General features: G+C 47.6%; 1 protein-coding gene across 1 annotated transcript in view; it reads left to right on the top strand.

The window, feature by feature from the left end:
* Positions 1-21,990, top strand: part of LOC137624393 (probable inactive protein kinase DDB_G0270444) — a 228,653-nt gene that overhangs the window by 150,848 nt on the left and 55,815 nt on the right. Inside the window, exons 6-7 of the mRNA XM_068355130.1 lie at positions 18,346-18,534; positions 18,648-18,917. Of these exons, the coding sequence (XP_068211231.1) occupies positions 18,346-18,534; positions 18,648-18,917 (459 nt within the window). The remainder of the gene's footprint in view (positions 1-18,345; positions 18,535-18,647; positions 18,918-21,990) is intronic.

Raw genomic sequence — 21,990 nt, 5'->3', positions numbered from 1 at the left:
CAGAGGCGGATCAAAATCAGGGCCTCTGAACCATGTTCTAGTAGCCATATTCTCCCTAGCAGCCTCGAACCGTTGGCATCTTTCAGCTGTCCACCTGGCGGGAGTCCGGAACGTAGTCGCAGACGCCCTGTCCCGGACCTCCCCTCTAGAGTCGGAATGGTCACTCGATCAAAAGTCATTCCGGTGGATTCTCTCTCGGGTTCCGGGTCTCCAAGTAGACCTCTTCGCCACGGACTCCAACCACAAATTGAGAGTATATGTGGCTCCCAATCTAGACCCTCAGGCCTACGCCACAGACGCCATGTCACAGAATTGGGACAACTGGGAAAGGATTTATCTCTTTCCCCCGGTGAATCTTTTACTGAAAGTCCTAGACAAACTGAGATCCTTCAAGGGACGAGTAGCCTTGGTCGCACCCAACTGGCCCAAGAGCAATTGGTACCCTCTCCTGCGAGAGTTGAGACTACATCCTCACCCGATACCCAATCCGGTTCTGTCTCAGATAGTACAAACACGCGTTGTGTACGCTTTCTCAAACATTCAGAGCGCCCTAACTTTATGGACTTCATGAAGTTTGCGGCCATGCATGGTGCCAATATCGATCCTCGAAACACCCTGTTCCTAGAATCAGATAAACGGGATTCCACCATCCGCCAATATGATTCTGCAGTTAAAAAGTTGGCTAAATTTCTGATAGACTCAGACGTACACTGTATGAACTTGAACCTTACAGTCACTTTCTTTAGAACTTTATTAGAATCAGGTCTGGCAGCCAATACTATCACCACTATTAAATCTGCTTTGAAAAAGATCTTCCTAGTGGGTTTTAACATAGACTTAACCGACTCTTTGTTAGCTTCAATTCCGAAAGCCTGTGCCAGACTGAAACCGGTTACTCGTCCTACCCCGGTTACCTGGTTCCTTAATGATGTGCTCAAATTGGCTTCTGATACCATTAACAGTTCTTGTGATTATATTCCCCTTCTCAGGAAAACACTTTTCCTTGTGAGTTTGGCTTCCGGGGCAAGAATTTCTGAACTGGCAGCTTTGTCAAGAGACCCGGGTCATATTGAGTTCCTTCGGGAGAGGTCCTTCTTTCACCTAACAAATTCTTTTTAGCTAAGAACGAAGACCCTCAGAACAGATGGTCCTCCTGGAAAATTGTTCCCCTCACGCAAGATCCGTCTCTGTGCCCTGTTACTGCTCTTAAGTCTTATTTATCCCGGACCTCCTCTAACTCCTCCGGGCCTCTATTCGTTAGAGAACAAGGCGGTACCATTACCATTAAAGGGATCAGGCAACAAATTTTGTATTTTATTAAACAAGCTAACCCTGACTCTTTTCCTCTTGCACATGATATTAGAGCAGTTGCTACTTCGGTGAACTTTTTTCACCACATGAATTTTACGGATATTTCTAGGTACACAGGGTGGAAGTCACCGTCAGTGTTCAAGAAACACTATCTTAAACATTTGGAAGCCCTTAAATTTCCTACGGTAGCTGCAGGGAGCGTAGTTACCCCCAGGTAACTCACATGTTAATTCCTTGTCATTTTATCTCTCCCCCTTACCTGCCTCATTTATACCCTATTTGTATTCGTTGGTTTCGCACCTGGTTACTATTCCTATATTTGTTAATTTTATGACTCCTGAGTATCTGTATATATCATCACTCACGGCATTATTATACCTTACCTTTTTTGTCAATTGTTCTACCAAGTGGATTTATGTTCTTTTTAAGGTACCTTTATAGTTGTTTTTGGCACTCAACTCTGATTAAAGTAACTTGTGTTTCCCTTGTGTTTATGTTTTTTCCTTTATTTTTCAAGTTTGGTGACATTTCTCTTGTATGTATTCACTGGCCGGCACAGGTTCAAGCCCAGAAAAGGGATTTTGACGTAGGAAAAATCTATTTCTGGGCGAGGGACCTGTGCCGCCCAGTGAACCCTCCCAGCTCCTCTCCCTTGGAGTCCCCAAACTTTGGGTGCTAAGGAGTTGGGTTCTGAGCGGATGCAGAGTTGGTGGTGCCGAGTGAGGTTGAACGGCTCTCCTCTATTGGGGGTCTTTGTCGTGGATGAATCTAAATGGTGCGGGACCTCTGGATTATACGCCCAATTCCATACCGACACCAATAGGTGAGCGAGCTAGTCAACCTAGCACTCCTTTACATTTTTTCTCTGGTATATTTAGCAGTAAATTACCTAAGAATAAGTGCTAATAGGAGCTTATTCACTGGGCGACACAGGTCCCTCGCCCAGAAATAGATTTTTCCTACGTCAAAATCCCTTTTTTAGAATCAGATAAAAGGGAATCCACCCTTCGACAGTATGATTCGGCTGTCAAGAAACTTGCAAAGTTTTTAAGGGACTCAAAGGTTGAGATGATGACTATGAATCTGACAGTAACCTTCTTTAGAACTCTATTTGAAATGCGGCCTAGCAGCTAGTACTATTACCACAATTAAATCAGCCTTTAAAAAGATTTTCCAAATTGGTTTTAATATTGACCTTACAGATTCATACTTCTCATCCATCCCGAGAGCCTGCGCCAGATTGAAACCATCAACTCGCCCTAGCTCTGTTTCCTGGTTTCTGAATGATGTACTTAAATTGGCGTCTGACACCCTTAATGAGTCTTGTAATTATATCCCGTTATTAAGGAAAACCTTGTTCTTAATGAGCCTGGCTTCTGGCGCCAGAATATCAGAACTTTCAGAGGTCATATTGAATTTCTCTCGTCAGGAGAAATACTAATTTCTCCAAACAAAAGATTCCTAGCAAAAAATGAGGACCCCCAGAACAGATGGTCCCCCTGTAAGATTGTTCCACTTCCTCAGGACCCATCTCTATGTCCAGTAAACACTCTGAAAGCGTATTTGAATAGAACTTCCAATAAGTCCTCAGGGCCCTTATTTATTAGAGAGAATGGAGGAACCATTACCCTGAAAGGGATCAGACAGCAGATTCTGTATTTCATTACACAAGCTAACCCAGAATCATTCCCTCGTGTTCACGATATACGGGTAGTAGCTACATCTATTAATTACTTTCACCATATGAACTTCGATGAACTAAAAAAATATACAGGCTGGAAGTCCCCAACAGTTTTTAAACGCCACTATTTAAAACCTTTGGAAGCCCTTAAATTTGCAACAGTGGCAGCAGGGAATGTGGTCCCTCCTGATAATCACGATTCAGAATCATAAGGTCTTATTCTATCCTTTCTCTTTCCCTCTACCTGCCTTACTTATTGTCCCTATTGTAGTTTTGTTGTTTTTTGCCTGGGCTACACCCTTGTATTATCAGATTGTAAATAATCATTTATTCTTACAGCACTTAGTTGGACATCGTATTGCTCTCCCCTATTTATTCCAGTTTGGAATCATTTGTTGTATTTACCTGGTTTAATTTTCTACCTTTTATGATAAAGAATTGTTAAACTACTTATTTTGGAATACCTTTATTTTTACTCATATGTTTACAATTTGCATTAAATTAAGTTTTTTTTTAACTTTAGACTTTAATTTATTTTCCTTCTCTGGTGTTGGTTTCCAAGCTTTGGGACCATTTCTCTTGTAATATTTCACGGAGCGGCACAGGTTGAGCCCAGAAAAGGGATTTTGACGAAGGAAAAATCTATTTCTGGGCTCAACCTGTGCCGGCCAGTGAAATGCTCCTATAGCACCATTTCTAAGGAATATAACTGCTAAATATTACCAGAGAAAAAATGTATAGGAATGCTAGGTTGAACTAGCTCGCTCACCTATTGGTATCGGTATAAACTAGGGCGAAATATACCAGAGGTCTCGTACCATTTAGACATCTCCTCTTCAAAATCCCTCAATAGTGAGGTGCGGTTCAACCTCCCCTGCTGCGCAGACCAGTACTACTAACTCTACCCACGCTTGCCCAGCATTCCTTTTGTAGCACCAGTTACAAATCAGTCGATTGTTTTTTTCTCGGTGTACTTTTGGATTACTTACCTTTCCTACGCATCGATGGCTGAATCTCAAGTTACTCCATTGAAGTTAAGTACTTTATCCATGAGTTTTAAGCGTGAATGGGCAGTGTATTCTTTATTTTATTAATTGAGAAGTGTTTTATTGTGAACGGCGTCCCCGTTCTAACCGTTCATGGTTTCACGGCCCTGCCCTTTCTCGCTAGTTCGTTCGTTATTTCTTTCATCATTGCTATTCGTTCGAACTTTTAGGAGATTTTTTCCTTTACACCGATTATATGCTTTCATCTTAGCGTATCATTATTATTATACTATGAAGCAGTGTTAGCGAATCATTAAGGCGTTCTGTTATGTTGGCATGCCTGCCTTCGTGCATGTTAGTGGATAGCGTTCCCACAGGGAATTGTTTCGCTGTTTTTTTTTTTCCTAGGAGCATTTCACTTGATGTTATAAGACTATCGGTTTTATTTACGCTCCACATAGTTTTACGTTTTGGTTCGAGTGGGACTCTCGCGTAGCTCTTTATTGTGTTACTGTTCGATATCTACCCGCTTCAGTAGCAAGGTTGGTACCCTTGTTTTCCATCTTCCAAGATGGCGTCATGCTCCCTCCCTTGCCACTCGCTCGAGTCCCTCTCTCGCCATATTAACTTTGCATGCCTAGCCTTTTTTACGTGATTACGCTTTTATTCATTGATTACTTTCAAGTATTTATGTAGTTCATATTGTTTTTATTGTTACACTCCGTTATGATTATATTTTTGGGTTTTTCATGTTGTGTTGAGGGGATCTCCAGTTGGTAGCCCTGCCTACCACCACCTGTCCTTGTGATCCCCCTGTACCACCACCCCTCCCAGAGTACGTCTCTCCTCTTACTCGATGGTTGTTGGCTATGACATACGGGCCAAGTATGCTTGTTCCTCAGTCTTCCCTCAACGTTCCGACATTGAGGACCGAGAGTATCTCACGGGGTGCTACATAGTCTCATTCATCCTAGGCGGTTCTCGTCTCCCCCCTCCCGTCATCTTGATTGGCCATCAGTCGGGGGAGGGGGAGGGCCGGGACCGCCGGGGACTATATCATACATGTGATTGGGCAGTATACCTATGCCTTCTTGGTATGGCTTTTGCTTTTAGCTTATGGTTTTAGGAATGAGACCTTATCTATATTAGGAGTGTCCCCATCATACGGTACCTCCTGCCATTATAGCCCGTATAGGATATATTATTAACTTACATCATAGTATTCTACACGAATCATTACCTTCGTCCCGGTACGTCCGGTAGTCTCGTTGGTGGTTCCCTTGGCTCCTCCAGCATTCTCCCACCGTACCCTCCCGTCATCAGACATTGGGGCCTCCGGGCTTACAATACTACAGGATCTGATGACACTGACACAGTTTATGATTCCTACTCTCCCTACGGGAACCCTATACTCTCACGGACGTTAATGTTTAGATCATAACCGGAGTTTTTTATTATATGTATTTTAAGGATGTAACTTGAGTTTACTCTCGTTTACTTTAAGTTTACTTTAAGTATTTCTGTTCCCGGTCCCCGGGACTATTATTTATTATTATTCATCCCGTATTTTTACATCCTTTTCTCATCCCCGGCTCTTCCGGGTTCCTCTTCGAATAGTCTCAGGTTCTCTGCATGTTTAGTCTAAGGCTATACATTTTACTTAAATTTCAAGGTCCGGATCCTCCGGGGCCCCTTCTAGAGATATTAAGTAGATGTTCATAGACTATTCCTTTTTACAGGTGGTCCGCTGCCGGATGACAGCCTGCGCGGCCGTCCTTCAACAGCCCTACGGACATGAGGTCTGTAGATCTCACGCCGACTGTGGGATTCAAATGGATGACCTTATTGTTTGGCACCCCGACAACTGCCTTGTCTGTTACGACCTTATCACCACCCTCTCTTCGGAATCAGTGAGTCCTCTATAGGTCGTTTTTTATACTTGCATTCCTCTTGCTTTATATTATGAACCTTTGGTTTTCATTTCTCGGCTCCGTCTCCCGGGTTTGCTAACCTTATCCCCGTTCTTTCAGAGTTCCCAAGCAGCTAAGACCTCAGCAAGAGCCACCTTGAAAGTTTGGGTAGGCGGTTTCGCCCGTAACGTTAAGGCCAAGAACCCTTACGTCCTCTCCGAAGATTACTGCTACTTAATCTACCCCAACGCAAAATTTTCGGCAGCAGTGCCTAAAGAAGTGGCGGCCCCTATTATTGCTGACATTTTGGCAACCATGGAACTTGATCTGGTTCAGGATACTGACATCGGTGACGACCCCGACCCCATTGAGGACAATGTTGCGGCTCTGAACTTGGACCTAGAACCCATGGTTTTGGACGAACCGGAGACAGGTAAGGAGGTAGGTGAGGCAGGTGGGTCCGGCGCTAAGATCTCTCTTCTTAGCCCCGCTTTTTCTTCGACATCTAATTCTTCTTCATTTCTAGGTTTTGAAGCGAACCGGGAATCTACCCCGAGATCACACCCGGTTCCTCCCAAGGTTAAGTCTCGAAAGAATCCCACACTACCTAAAACATCCAAGCCCAAGAAGGCTTCCCTCCCCAGAGCCCCTAGTGGCTTGGCTAGCACCTCCTCTACTTCTCAGGACCCAGGAGTGCAGCCATCTCCCTCGGTTGCCCCGGCCAACCTCGACCCGGTGGCTCTCACCAATATGATGTCAAGGGTTGTCTCAGAGCAGATTAGCTCAATGCTTTCTGCCGTCACCAGGAGACTTGACACCCTAGAAGGAGGTCTGCCTCAACAACAGCAGTTCCTCATCCCGGACGCCTCAAAACTCCCGCCTTTTACTAAAAATAACCCGTGGAAAATGGCGCTCCACTCCCCTTTCACGGACGGGATGTTGACCATTGAAGGCTTTGGAACCCAGCCCATTGAAGACTTTGAGTTCTTCCCTCCCGGCCTTCAATTCCCCTTCCCCGGCTTCGCCCGGCTAACGGAAGAAGCTCTTGTCCGGCTAGATAAGGTCCCTAAGGAGACCGTTATCTTCCCAAAAGAACAGGCTCAGTCTGTTTGGGTTAGAACCCTAAACGAGTGGGGTTGCACAAACACCATGCTGACTCCCCACAAGAGTACATACACTATGTTTCTTGTGGACGAGCAGACCCCTACTCCTTGCGTCGCCAAAATGGTTGAGTTAGCTCTTCAGGCAGTGGCCGAAAACAAACCTTTGCCCCAGCTTCGGGAGACAGACCCTACATCTCTTCTGCTCCCATCAGACAATGAATGTTGGCTTAACGTTCAGGCAACATTTACCTCTGGTAAGCTATCCGCTGATTGTGCGTCGACGCAATTTAGCGAACGACTTCCAAGACTCCCCGAAACCTTAATTCGACTCGAGTTCGAGTCCCGGTCTAGGTTTAGCAGGAGCCTAAACGTCTCGACGATGGCGGAGATGTTTTCCCTCAACTTCGATGAGGAACACGCCTTTAAAGTCATGACAAAAGCCACCTTACAATCCTTGTTCGCGGATTGCTATGACTTCTTGGTGGCCAGAAGACGTTGCCGTAGGCATGTTTTATCAGAGGCTACTATCCGCCATGAGCCGAATAAGCTCATTAAAGCCTCCGCTTGGGGTCCGGACCTGTTCCCGGAAGACATGGTCAACTCAGTACTAAGCGAAGCTGCCAGAGTGAACCAAAGCCTCAAGGTCCGTTGGGGTCTCACTCCCAAACGGAAGTTCGAACAGTCGAACGTTCACTCCCGGGGCAGGAAAAGGCTACGTCCTTATAGCTCTGCCCAGTTCCGCCAACCTCTCCAGGTTGTCCAGCCGGTCCCGGTTGCTCAGACCATCCAATCCTCCACCTCCAAGTCTCAGCCCCAAGAGGAATATGTTCTCGTTCCTAAAAGCCAAGTGGCTTCGGGCTCGTTCACCTCCCCTGCTTATAACCCTGCCTATGAGTCCCGGGTTTCCTCTCAAGGATACCAACGAGGCAGGGGCCTCGGTACAAGAGGTTCTTTTCAGAACAGAGGCAAAGGGAGATATTTCTCCCGTGGAAAGGGATCACGCGGAGGCCGTGGCGGAAAATCCTCCAACTACTGAGAATCTTCAGGTAGGAGGGAGAGTTTATGCGTTCAGGAGTCGCTGGAGGTTCAGTCCTTGGGCCTTCAGCATAATTTCCAAGGGCCTAGGGTGGAGTTGGATAGAAGGGCCTCCTCCACCGAACAAATTCCATCAACTCCCGACACCGGATCTGATCCTGTTTACCCAGGATTTCTTGCGCAAGAACGCGATCAAAGAAACGAAACATCTGAAGTTTTAAGGTCGCTTATTCAGCGTCCCGAAAAAAGACTCAGACAGCCGGAGAGTCATCCTCGATCTTTCCCGACTAAACTTGTCCATTCAATGCGACAAGTTTCACATGCTTACCGTCTCGCAGGTACGGACCTTGCTTCCCCGTGGGGCCGTCACCACCTCCATCGATCTTACCGATGCTTACTATCACGTTCCAATAGCGAGACATTTCCGCCCCTTCCTAGGATTCAGACTAGGCGACAAGGCTTACACGTTCAAAGTGATGCCTTTCTGGCTCAACATCGCGCCCAGAATTTTCACGAAACTGGCGGAATCAGTCCTTTAAGAACTTCGAATCCAAGGGGTCCAAGTCGTCGCATATCTGGACGATTGGCTAATCTGGTCAGACAACGTCGAGGATTGTCTCAAAGCGACAAACAAGGTGATCCAGTATCTTCAGTCTCTGGGATGCCAAATAAATTTCAGTAAGTCCCGCCTAACACCGGAGACCAAGTTTCAGTGGCTGGGATTACAGTGGGACCTATGCTCTCACACCCTATGTCTCCCCAGGTCCAAGAGGATAGAGATTGCGAAGAATACCAAACGCTTTCTCGCGGAAAAGATAACATCCAGAAGGAATCAAGAAAAGATCCTAGGATCCCCACAATTCGCTTCAGTGACAGACCATCTTCTGAAAGCGAAACTGAAGGACATAAACCGGGTTTGGCGCTCCAGAGCGAACAACAAATTTCGAGACAAGAAGACCCGTCTTCCTCCCATTCTTCGGAAGAGGCTTCTCCCATGGACGACCACCAAGAGCCTGTCGAAATCGGTCCCCCTACGGTATCCCCCTCCAAAGATAGTCATCCACACGGATGCCTCCCTATCAGGTTGGGGAGGTTATTCCCAACACAGGAAGGTTCAGGGCCTTTGGTCCACAATGTTCCAACAATTCCACATAAACGTCCTAGAAGCCATGGCAGTCTTACTAACTTTAAAACGTCTTTCCCCGGCCAAGAAGCAACACCTGAGACTAGTTCTCGACAACGAAGTTATAGTCCGTTGCTTAAACAGAGGGGGCTCCAAGTCAGGCCCCATCAACCATGTGATGGTAGCAATCTTCTCCCTGGCAGCCTCAAACCAATGGCACCTATCAGCTGTCCATCTGGCTGGAGTTCGGAACGTTGTGGCAGACGCACTCTCAAGGACGACCCCGTTGGAGTCAGAATGGTCACTAGATCGAAAATCGTTTCAGTGGATCCTTTCCCAAGTGCCGGATCTCCAGGTAGATCTCTTCGCGACGGAGTCCAACCACAAGCTGAAATGTTATGTGGCCCCCAACCTGGACCCTCGGGCTTACGCTACGGATGCCATGTCTCTGAACTGGAACACCTGGGAAAGGATTTATCTTTTCCCACCGGTGAACCTATTGATGAAGGTGCTGGACAAACTTCGAACCTTCAAAGGTCAAGTAGCCCTGGTGGCCCCCAATTGGCCCAAGAGCAATTAGTTTCCTCTTTTACTGGAGCTGAATCTCCACCCTCGCCATATTCCCAACCCGGCTTTGACCCAGATAGTACAAACGCGCACTGTGTTCGCTTCCTCAAACATTCGGAACGCCCTAACTTTATGGACTTCATGAAGTTTGCGGCCCACAAAGGGGCTAACATAGATCCCCAGAATACTTTATTCTTAGAATCAGATAAGAGAGACTCCACTCTTCGTCAATATGACTCAGCGGTCAAAAAACTAGCAAAGTTTTTGAAGGATTCTAAAATTGTCTTTATGACATTAAACCTAACGGTAACCTTTTTCAGAACCTTGTTTGAGTCAGGTTTGGCAGCTAACACTATTACTACCATTAAGTCTGCCTTGAAGAAGATTTTCCTGGTCGGGTTTAATATAGATCTAACAGACTCCTTGCTAGCTTCAATCCCTTGCAAGAGCTTGTGCCAGACTGAAGCCATCTATTCGTCCTAACTCGGTTTCCTGGTTTCTCAATGTTGTCCTCAAACTGGCGTCAGAAACCATCAACGACTCATGTGAGTATATACCTCTACTCAGAAAAACCCTATTCCTTATGAGTTTAGCATCCGGCGCTAGAATTTTGGAATTGGCGGCCTTATCAAGAGATCCAGGCCACATCGAGTTCCTTCCATCAGGAGAAGTTCTCCTCTCCCCAAACAAGGTCTTCTTGGCCAAAAATGAAGACCCTCAGAACAGATGGTCCTCCTGGAAAATTATCCCGCTCCTTCAGGATCCTTCCCTGTGTCCTGTTACCACTCTAAAGTCCTTTCTATCAAGGACTTCCTATATGACCTCAGGACCCTTGTTCATCAGAGAGCAGGGAGGGACTATAACTTTAAAAGGGATCAGGCAACAGATCTTGTATTTTATCAAACAGGCTAATCCTGAGTCCTTCCCTCACGTCCATGACATACGGGCGGTAGCAACCTCAATAAATTTTTTCCATCTCATGAACTTTGCAGATCTTACTAAATATACCGGACAGAAATCCCCGTCAGTGTTCAGGCGACACTATCTTAAACATCTAGAGGCCCTTCAACTTGCTACCGTAGCCGCAGGGAGCGTGGTATCCCCCGGACAAATTAATTCCTAAATAATTCCTGAATCTACTATGTCTGCCATCTTCTTCCTCTTACCTGCCTCACTTACAGTTCCTACCTGAGTTCAGTTTGTTATGTCACACCCATGGGTGTCCCCATGTCTTAGCATTGTTTATCTCTATTATTAATTGTCATATTTACATTTTGTCCTGCGAACTGTATTTCTTTAATGTCCAGTTTTATATAGTATTATCTAAGATATTTTGACCTCAGATCATATTTTGATTTCAAGTTTTACTTTTACATTTTGCCATCCCTTACTGGGATATTATATCCTGTCATTTTTGATGTTATAAAAGACTATCGTCTACTACTACAACTCTTGATTAAACTACTGTTATGTTATGTTGATTTTAATTCGTTCCCTTATATTTAATGAAGTTTGGGTTCGTTTCTCTGGTACTATTTCACTGGCCGGCACAGGTTGAGCCCAGAAAAGGGATTTTGACGAAGGAAAAATCTATTTCTGGGCAAGAGACCTGTGCCGCCCAGTGAACCCACCCTAGTTGTCCCCCCTGATCAGACCCCAAACTTCAGGGTGCTGTAAGGAGTGCTGGGCAAGCGTGGGTAGAGTTAGTAGTACTGGTCTGCGCGGCAGGGGAGGTTGAACCGCACCTCACTATTGAGGGATTTTGAAGAGGAGATGTCTAAATGGTACGAGACCTCTGGTATATTTCGCCCTAGTTTATACCGACACCAATAGGTGAGCGAGCTAGTTCAACCTAGCATTCCTATACATTTTTTCTCTGGTAATATTTAGCAGTTATATTCCTTAGAAATGGTGCTATAGGAGCATTTCACTGGCCGGCACAGGTCTCTTGCCCATAAATAGATTTTTCCTTCGTCAAAATCCCTTTTCTGGGCGAGAGACCTGTGCCGCCCAGTGAACCCACCCTCTGCCTTCCCTCCCAGAATTGGCCCAAACTTGGGTGCTATGAGGAGTGAAGATGTTGGCGTGGGTAGAGGTAGTGGTAGTAGCAATCGGTAATGGATGCAGAACGGCACCTCGTAGTAACGGGGATATTTGAAGAGGAGATATCTAAATGGCACGAGACCTCTGATAGTGGTTTTCACGCCCCAGTTACTATGTACCGACACCTAATATAGGTGAGCGAGCTGGGTTCATCCCTGGCATTCCTATGCACTTTTTTTCTCTGGTAATATATAGCAGTTATATACCTTAGAAATGATGCTAAAGGAGCATTTCAGTGGGTGACACAGGTCTCTCGCCAAGAAATAGATTTTTCCTTCGTCAAAATCCCTTTTCTGGGCTCGATCTGTGCCGCCCAGTGAAATTCTCCTTTAGCATCATTTCTAAGGTATATAACTACTAAATATTACCAGAGAAAAAATTTCATAGGAATGCCAGGTATGAACCCAGCTCGCTCACCTAAAAGGTGTCGGTATATTATAACTGGGGCGTGAAAATCACTAGCAAAGGTCTCGTACCAATTAGATATCTCCTTGTCAAATATCCCCGAAACCAAGAGGGGCCGCCCGTTCAAAGTCCACTACTGACCATCGCTACCAACACGTCCACCCACGCCAATGACGTCACTCCTCATTTAGCATCTCCCTCGATTTGTTGCTGTGATTTTTTTGCTTGTGCTTTTGGGATTTTAGCGCCTTTTTCTGTTCATGATGTCGGACTCTCAAGCTTCCTCATCAAAGTTACGTACCAGATTTATGATTTCTGAGCTTTTGGAGGTAGCATTACCTTTAATTTTAGTGTTAATCAGGTTTATTTGTTTCGCTATTGTTTGCGGCCCCGCGACGCGGTGGCCATTTTGGTTCTTGCTACCTCTTAGCTCGTTCTTAACGATTTACAATTGGTCTCCCATAGTAATTGTTATTTGTTTTGAACTTATTGCGCTATTACCGATGTGGAGGATTAATTTTATTTTGATTTATTTTTTTTTGTTTTGCCAAATCGAGAGAGAGAGAGGAGAGAGAGAGAGAGAGAGAGAGAGGAGAGAAGGAGAGAGAGAGAGAGAGAGAGCAGTTGCTCATCTACGGGTTATCGCTCGCCGACCACCAGCTCTCGCCCTTCCTACCACGCTCGCCCTCCTTCTGCGCTCCTTCGCTCACCTTCGTTTGCGTTACCGCGCATGGGCGCTTCCACGTTCGCCCACGCGAAAATCTTTGAATTACCGTCGCGCGAGCTCCAGGGCGATTGCGACCACGATTCCCAATGGGGTTTCGCAGCATGGCCAGTCTGGCGAGTTCTTCTGGAGCGTATTTCCAGAACACGGCTTCACCCCGTAAACGCAGAGCATGGCACTTGCAAGAATAGGAGGAACCTAAGGGGGATCTGAGCAACACTCCTCTTTCCTGAACCTGGGTTAGCCCTTCCCCGTCATTCCTTGGAAGGATTTTTTGGCGGGGGGGGTTTCCGTTCGAGATTTCTCCATTGGACAAGGGGTGACTGCTTACCCCTTCCTCTGGGAGCTTACCAGGTTCTTTCCCTCCTTGGTTACGGCCCCAGGTTTGGTTCAAGGAAGCTACAGGAAGATCATGGGTACTTTCCTCCTCTCGAGCTCAGGCACCTTGGCCTTTCGTCGTTAAGTATCTAACTTGCGGACAAGCTCGATGTTGTACCATCTGGACGCGCTGACTGAGGGCTTCCTTCGGGTGTCTCATCTGTGGAGGTCGACGACCTCAGACACCCTTCCATCCTTGAGAAGAGTTTGTTTGTGCCCAAGGACAGAGACTCAGACAGCGGCTGTGCGGAGGAAATCGACTTCCGTTTTCACTCCTCCAAGGCGCTTTCTTCCAGACTCTGCAGGGCTCCAGCGCCCTTTTCTTTCAATCACGTCGGCCTAAGTTATCGGCTACGACAACTGGGACAAGGTGTCCAATTGCAGTTTCCCCCTGTCAGGAACAGATGGCACGGGAGACTCCCCCGGGGGGGCATAGTCCTAAAAGGAGTTCACGAACTCTAGGATTGCAGGTTTTTCGCTGGGAGGATGCTTAAGGTTACTCATCCGAATGACAGCTTCCCGATGCCCATTCCCGCACAATCTATGTGATCAGCCAAGGATATCGCGCCTGCCGTTTCTGTCAGCGAATTCAGTGTCATAGCGTCAGCAGAGTTGCCCGGTTGGGCAGAATGATCCATACCTTAGGCGAAGGTCTTCCTTAGGATCATCGACGGCTTCACCCCCGGCCTCCTCAGTCGATCCTTTCTTGTAAGGAAGGATCTGAGAGGGGATGTCCGTAGTCGATCTCTCAGCCCTGATCAAGTTTGTTTATCAAGTTTGTCGAACAAACTTCGGCCAGCGTAGACCAGCAGAATCGATCAGACTGGTAACGAGGCGACAGGACTCCTTAAACCCTGGATCGGAAGGACGGGTACTTTCAGTTTCCATTCCATCCATCTTCCAGGGTGCTCGTCAAATTCAGCCTAGACTGCAAGTATTCCTGCTTATGATGCAGTGTGGCTATCCCGCCGTGGCATAGCAGGTTTGTTTCCCCAGAGAACTCTCCCTGCCTTCCTCTTGGCCGCTCAGGTGCAGGCTTCCGCCTCCTCTGCTGTTTGGAGGGCTGGTCAACTCCGGTAGGCTCGGGTTCGACCTTCTTCAGCGCCGGGACAAGCTTCCGGATGCTTACCATGAGTGTGGGCTCATGGTATTTTGCTTGGAGCCTTCTCCTCTTCTGCCTCAACATCTGGAGTATCTGGCCATGATATTGAGTCAACGGCCTTACCACGTTGGAAACCCCCGCTTCTCGTCCGTCCAGCGAGGTTAAGCAACGTCGGTACTTGGATGGGTGACCACCTGGGGACGCCAGATTCTGTTACCACATCCTCCGAGCCTTCCTTTCGATTGACTGTGGCAAGACTGAGGAGAGTCGCAGTACCTGTTCTCAGTCAAGCAGAGCTTTCAGCCCTACCTTGGAACGTTTCCTAGTTCTCCTTTCCTCATTGACCCGTCTATAGTCCGAACGGTCGCCTCAGGATAAGTTCCATGTGGGGCGATCCAAGTTCCGGTGGCTTCAGGCAATGTTTAACCGGACTTCCTGGCCCCTATGGGACCAGCGCAACTATTAGACCTGCAATGGGTGTTGACCTATGGAGCCTCTTGATGGTAGTGGATATTCTCGTCCTTTCCCCACATTCTTGATGCTATTCTCGGACTCGTCAAAGGAAAGGGGGGGGGGGGGCATGTTCCAGTCCAGGCCTATGGTCTAGACCCGAAGGATACCTCTCCATTATTCAGGCAGGCTTAGGGGCCTTAGTCTGGCCCCTCTACAGATCCTACAGCTCCTGCCGAGTCGCCCCGTGCGCGTCGACTTCATGATTCTGGCGTATTCTAACCAGCAGGGGACGCATTTTCACACCTTCACATCTTGCAGTAGAGATACCGGGATGATTGAGATTCTCTCAATACCACCATCGGCTCTCTCATTCCAGGCAGGGGAATGTTCTCTCAGACTATCCGAGCAGAGCCTCGTAGAGAGAGTGTACCTGGGGGTCTTTGACCTTGGGTAACCAGCAAGTACTGGTCTGGGGGACCTGATCGCGACAGCTTGGAACCTCAAGCTTCCGCTATTCTTCCCCCCAGTCTCAGACCCCGAGACTCTGGCAAGATGCATTCCGGTGATGGTGGGACAACTTCGAGGCCTGCGTCTTCCCTCCTTTTTGTCTGTGGACAATGGGTCTCAACAAGACCAGGTTGTCTGTCAATCTTTCAATGGGAGAGCTCCACTGGGACTATGCGCAGAACGGTTTCTGGACCCTCTGCTTCCCCTGACGGAACTCCTGGGAGAGCTTCTCCCACGGCGCAGACTACTCAAGCAACCACACTGCGACATCTCTCCCGAACCGGGGCGTCGCTTCGGCTTCATGCCTGGAGACACTACACCTCCTCCTCAAGAAGAGACAACCCGCTACAGTCGCGGTACGGAGGTCGCGTCATCTGCGATAGTCATCCACAGGGGTCTCCCAGGCAAAGTGAAGAGTCTAAGGGGGTTGGTGCCGTGGGAGATATACCTCTTCCCTTGAGGCCTCTTCTCCAGCAATAACGGTCTTATTGCCTTTCGGCGGGAGGAAACTCCTGTCGCTCAGCCTTTCCCTGACCTTCAGGCTTAAAGGAATAAGTTTTTCCTGCCCGCTGGATCTATCCTCGCTCATGCGAAGCTACGATCGTCCCTGCCCTAGTCGGAGGAAGACCTCCAACTTGGAGCATGGCTCGGACTTTTAGTCCTTTAAGAGATCTTCTCAAGACCCTTTACGACAGGCCTCGGATTGTATTCCGCCTTGGGTCTCCTGCTCACTCTGGCCACGGCCAGTGTGTAAGCAATCTTCTTGGTCTCTTATGACTCCCCCCTTTCTAAGGAAGTGGGGAAGGCAACATTCAGGCTCGCTCCTGAGTTGTTGGCTAGACTCAGAATCTGGGGGTCCCGGCCCTTCGGTCCGATTCATTCAAGATTTCGAGTCTCCATTCTGTATCTGATGTCCCAAGACCTTCTCTTTCTTGCCAGGAAAGGAATCGAGAGGTTAGCGCTGGGAACAGCTGCAGTTTGTTCTCAGTTGCAGCAGATTTGGGAGCACAAGGAGGACATGGGGGAGAGTCATCAGTATACCTCTTCAGCCCGGACTCAAGGATATTCATCTCGACCTGTCTCCAGACCCTCCCCCGTCACGTCGCCCTACAGCACGATGTTGGATACATCGCAACGTCCCTCGCCTTCGAGTAATACTACTCTGTGACGCAGGTGCTGCAAGCTGGAGTCTGGAAGCGTCTAATGACCTTGGCAGCCCGCTTCCTGCAGGGCGTGACCCACAGGAGTCTCGATACGTTTTCTATCGCTCTGTGGTGGCTACGCAACAGCTGGTCTAACCTCAGGCTCCTTTTTGGACAGGTAGCAGAAGGTTGAGGGCATTGTTATCAGGTTTTAGTCTGCATGAACGAAAGAAGTATGTCTGGCCCTTACTACTTTCTTCATCATCCCCTCTACGGGGAAGCAGCATCCTGGTCTCTGCATAGCTGACCTCGAACCTCTGCAGGTAAACCATGCTTCCTTGTGTTCCGAGTATTGAGTCAATACTGTCGCGTCCCCCATACCCTGACGAGGTGGTATTGGGAACGTCCTAACCCAGAGTTCCTTCTGGAACTCCAGGTCAACTGCCTAGGACGGGTCACACTTCTTCCTTCACACACAAGCTTACGTAGGCCACATGGTTCCTTGCAGAGCAAGGAACTTGTGAGGTGCAGGGACTCCTTTTCTCGAGTGCAACTCACTCGGATTCTGAGTCCCCGGGTAAAGCCAAAGCCAGTATGGCTGGGGACTTTCCACCCTACCTAAGGGGTAAGTCACCCTCTGTAAATAGCGTGGTTTGTATTTCGGTTACGGAACAAATGACAAATTCGAAGATAATTTGTATTCTTCCTAACCATACAAACCTTAGCTATTTACACATATTTGCCCGCCAGCCCTGTCCCCCAAGACAAGTCCTACCTCTAAGTGAAAGTGAGCATTCATCTGTGTGTGAGGGGGGGAGGGGTAGCTAGCTACCACTCCCCTACCCCCCCGCTAACTAGTGCGGGGGTAATACACCCTCGTTAAATTTTAATGGCTCGCCATTTCAGCTGCGCTAAAAGGTAACCCTCTGTAAATAGCTAAGGTTTGTATGGTTAGGAAAAATACAAATTATCTTCGAATTTGTCATTTTAAGAAGTTCTTGTACAGTATGTTTTAGTATTAAGTTTGATTATTTTTGCTGGGTTATATATGATGATTGGTGTTTTAGTGTTGTGATTTTTTTCAGTGTTTAAGTATTTTTCGGTACTGTGTGTGAAGTGTTTTCAGTACTGTATGTGGACTGACGGTGTTGGGTATATTTAAAGGCTATTATTTTCCCGATTATTGGAGAGTTCTCGGTACCCTTACGCACCGATAACTATTTATCCAGCAAATTTTGTCTGTTGAATTTAATGTGTGATTTTTGTTTTTGGTTGCGGTAAATATAGTTTTAAGGTTATGTTTTGTTTGTTTTTCCCTTCGTGCAATTATCCAGTTTGAAGTAAGTAAGGGGAAAGTTTGTGTTGTAGGATATTTTGGAAGTAAGAGTGATCAAAGGTGTGGGAGTTTGTTATTGTTTACATCCCGCCACACCGATGCTTTGGCGATTATTATTACTGTTATTGTTATCGCTATGGTTACTCCCATGCTTTTACTGTATTAGGTTATGGTGGCCTCCTTCTCGGCTAGTATAGTGAAGACTCTTTATGCTGATATTTCAGGATTAGTGTACTCTTTTCTTGCGATATTACGGAATCGCTGTTATTTTTAAGAGTTTAGTCCTGTTTTCTCGAGTGGGACTCGTACATTAGTTTATGCTGAATTGACTTTTAATATATTTATTTTGTAGCTCTAGCTATCAATTATAGAACCATGCTAGGCACACATAATTAATGTTATCTAGTTTCTTTTGATTCATCTGTTCACTGACCAGAGTCTCAAGGAACATCCAGACTTATGTCTCCTTTCTTTTACAGAAGGTCCGCTGCGCTGCCAAGGGCTGCCCCGCTGCTTTTAATGATCCCCTGGGCCATGACCTATGCCGATCCCATGCGTATTGCGCCATATCCTTCTCTCGGGAACCGGGACAAGCCCCCTACATGGTATGGTTCCCAGAGCCATGCACGCTCTGCTACGAGCTGTCATCCCTACTCCTGAACGATGATGTAAGTTGGTTCGAGTTTGTTCCTTTTGGTATCCTTTGGCGATGAATTAATTGGTTCTTTATATATGTATACATCGCTTATTGCTTCTTCACTAATCCCCTCACCTCTTTCAGGCTGATGATGAATCTCTCCGGGCTGCAAGAGCTGCTCTCCGTCCGTGGGTGTCAGGCTTTGGAAGGAATGCTCCGTCTGGCGCACCCTATCTCCTCGACGGAGACATGGCCTTTCGCCTATTCCCGGGCTCTACTACTGCGGCAGTTCCACCGGAGACAGCGGCCCCATTAATTGAGGCGGTTAGAGCAACCATCCCAATGGAAGAGGAAGCTTTATTGACGGAGGACGCGTCCTCTCTAGATTTGGACGTCGAACACATGGATGAGCAGGTAGGTGGTGATGAGTTGGTGGACCCCCTTTCATCTCTCACTCCTTCCTCTACTTCTTCCTTCCACGGCTTTGATAAGCCTACGGCTTCTCCTCGGGATTCCTCCGTTCCTGTACGACCCAAGGTGAAGCCACTACGTACCTTTAAGCCTTCAGCTTTGCCATTATCTGCGTCACCGGTCCCTGGACCCTCAAAGGATCCTGATGTTCATATTACTTTGCATAAAACCGTGACTGCTAAAAAGACAAAGTCCGCTAAGTCCAGGGCTTCGTCAGCGGGTCGTGCTCAGGATCCCTCCGTCCTCGCTGACCTGATCAAGGATATTGTTAAAGAGCAGATACAACAATATTCTAGGGCAAGCCAGGGAGCTATGACGGAGCTCAAAGATATGGTGGCGAATCTGATCCGTTCAGGAACTCAGATGCCTCCTCCTTCAGCCCCAGACGCATCGAAGTTACCCCCCTTCGATAAAAACAACCCATGGAGGTTTGCCTTACATGCTCCATATATAGATGGTACCATAACTCTGGATGGCATAGGCACCCGCCCTCTAGAGGACCTAGAATTTTACCCTCCGGGACTAGAATTCCCATTCAACGGCTTCCTCCGTTTGAAAGAGCATGCCTTGGTTAGGTTAGACAAGGTACCGAAGGAAACGGTAATATTTCCTAAAGAGCAGGCCCAAGCTGTCTGGGCCAGGACGTTGTCAGAATGGGGGTGTACTAACTCCAAGCTCACCCCACACAAAGGTGCCTACACTATTTTTACAACGGCATCGTCCATTACCTTGCCACTTATAGATAAAGTGACAGATCTGACAATACAGGCCGTCAAGGAAGGCTCTGCCATGCCGGCTCTCAAAGAGACGGACCCCACCTCAATGCTCATTCCGAGTACCTCTGCCACCTGGGATGACGCTTCTTCTACCTTCACGGTAGGGAAGCTAGACCCAGACTGCGCCTCTACTCTTTTTTCTGAGAAGCTTCCCAGATTGCTAGAGAATCTTCTCAAGACCGAGTTCGAGGCACGTAATAGGTTAGCTAGGTCCCTCCACTCCATCACCTCCGTAGAGTCCCTAGCCTCTGTTTACCCGACTGAAACTTTGTTCAGGGTTTTCACAAAGAACCTGCTTCTGTCCTACCAAGTTGACCTCCACGACTTCTGGTCGGCTCGGGTTAGCTGCAGGAAATACGTTCTGTCTGAGGCTTCTATCAGACATGAACCGAACAGGCTGATAGCGTCCTCCTGCTGGGGTAAGAACCTATTCCCTCAGGATGAAGTTAATAAAGTTCTTCAGGATGCTGCGAGGGCAAACCAAAATTTGCAAGTAAGGTGGGGCCTCACGACCAAAAGGAAGATCGAATCCCACAAACAAACTTTCTTCAAGAAAAAGCAGAGATTTACCCCTTACAAGACGAACCGGGGTCACTACCACCAATCTGCAGTTCCCCACACGTCAACACAGTCTTCCTCTGCTTCGACTTCTCAGCAATCAGCTCTTCCTCAACAGGTGGTCTACCTCACTGCTCCCCCAGGTACACAACCCAACCCCACGTCTTCTTGGATGTCCTCCCCTGCATACAACCCTAGCTACGAACCCTCAGGTTCCTTTCGTGGACACCAGAGAGGAAGCTACAGGGGTAGAGGACAGTTCCTCCAACGAGGCGGACCTAGGACAAGGGGTGCTCGGGGACGGAAAGGACCTAGATTCACTCCCTCGCAATGATGTGGTCCCGGTAGGGGGAGACTTTACCACTTTCGAGACCATTGGACCTTCAGTCCGTGGGCTCACAGCATAATCTCCAAAGGTTTGGGGTGGAAATGGTCACAAGGTTCTCCTCCACCAGTGACCTTCTTCCAGAAACCCACTCCCATCCTGAAAGAGTACACCACAGAGTTACTCAAGAAGAAAGCAATCAAACGGGTTCGATCGCTGAAGTTCCAAGGCCGCCTGTTCACAGTTCCGAAGAAAGGCTCGTCGGCATTGAGAGTGGTCCTGGACTTATCAAAGCTAAACTCTTACATCCTCTGCGACAAGTTCCGGATGTTGACTATCTCTCAGGTACGGACCTTGCTTCCCCGTGGGGCCGTCACCACCTCTATCGATCTTACCGACGCCTATTATCATGTACCAATAGCTCGAAACTTCTCTCCTTACCTAGGTTTCCGCCTAGGCAGGAAAGCCTTTGCGTTCAAAGTTATGCCCTTCGGCCTCAACATTGCTTCCAGGATATTCACGAAACTGGGAGAGACAATGTTAGAACAACTCAGGAACCAAGGGATACAGATCATTGCTTATCTGGACGATTGGCTCATTTGGGCTCGGTCGGCCCTGGAATGCAACAGAGCTACGAAGAAAGTACTTCGATTTCTCGCCAACCTGGGATTTCGGGTCAATCTCCAAAAGTCCCGCCTACAACCATCAGGCCACTTCGAATGGTTAGGCATTCAGTGGGACCTTTCAAAGCACAAGCTGTCTCTTCCTTCCAAAAAGGTAAGAGAAATTGCTTCCAAGATCAAGAATTTTCTCAAACACAAACAGGTGTCCAGAAGAGCCTTAGAAAGAATCCTCGGCCTTCTCCTATTCGCTTCAGTAACAGATCTCCTATTAAAAGCCAAACTCAAAGACATCAATCGAGTTTGGAGAAAGAGAGCTACAGTACCTTTAAGAGACATGGTCTCGAAGATCCCCTCTGTCTTGAAAATGAGACTACACCCATGGTCCGAACCGAAGAACCTCTCCAAATTGGTTCCTCTACAATTCCCACCTCCACAAGTGACAATTCATACAGACGCGTCTCTGAGTGGATGGGGGGGTTACTCCGAACATCAGATGTTTCAGGGCTCTTGGTCATCCGCCATGAAACGGTTCCATATCAATGTTCTCGAAGCCATGGCAGTGTTCTTGACCCTGAAGAGACTCTCTCCTCCGAGGTCGACCCACATCAGAGTAGTGTCAGACAGCACAGCCGTAGTACACTGCGTCAACAGAGAAGGATCCAAGTCACCCAACCTGAATCAGATCCTGGTCACTATCTTCGCCTTGGCAACAGAAAAGAACTGGTTCCTGTCAG

This window comes from Palaemon carinicauda, chromosome 31 (assembly GCF_036898095.1).
Source record: "Palaemon carinicauda isolate YSFRI2023 chromosome 31, ASM3689809v2, whole genome shotgun sequence".
Taxonomy (NCBI): Eukaryota; Metazoa; Arthropoda; class Malacostraca; order Decapoda; family Palaemonidae; genus Palaemon; species Palaemon carinicauda.
The sequence above is the reverse complement of the archived record's forward strand: the minus strand, read 5'-3'. Positions and strand labels throughout refer to the sequence as shown.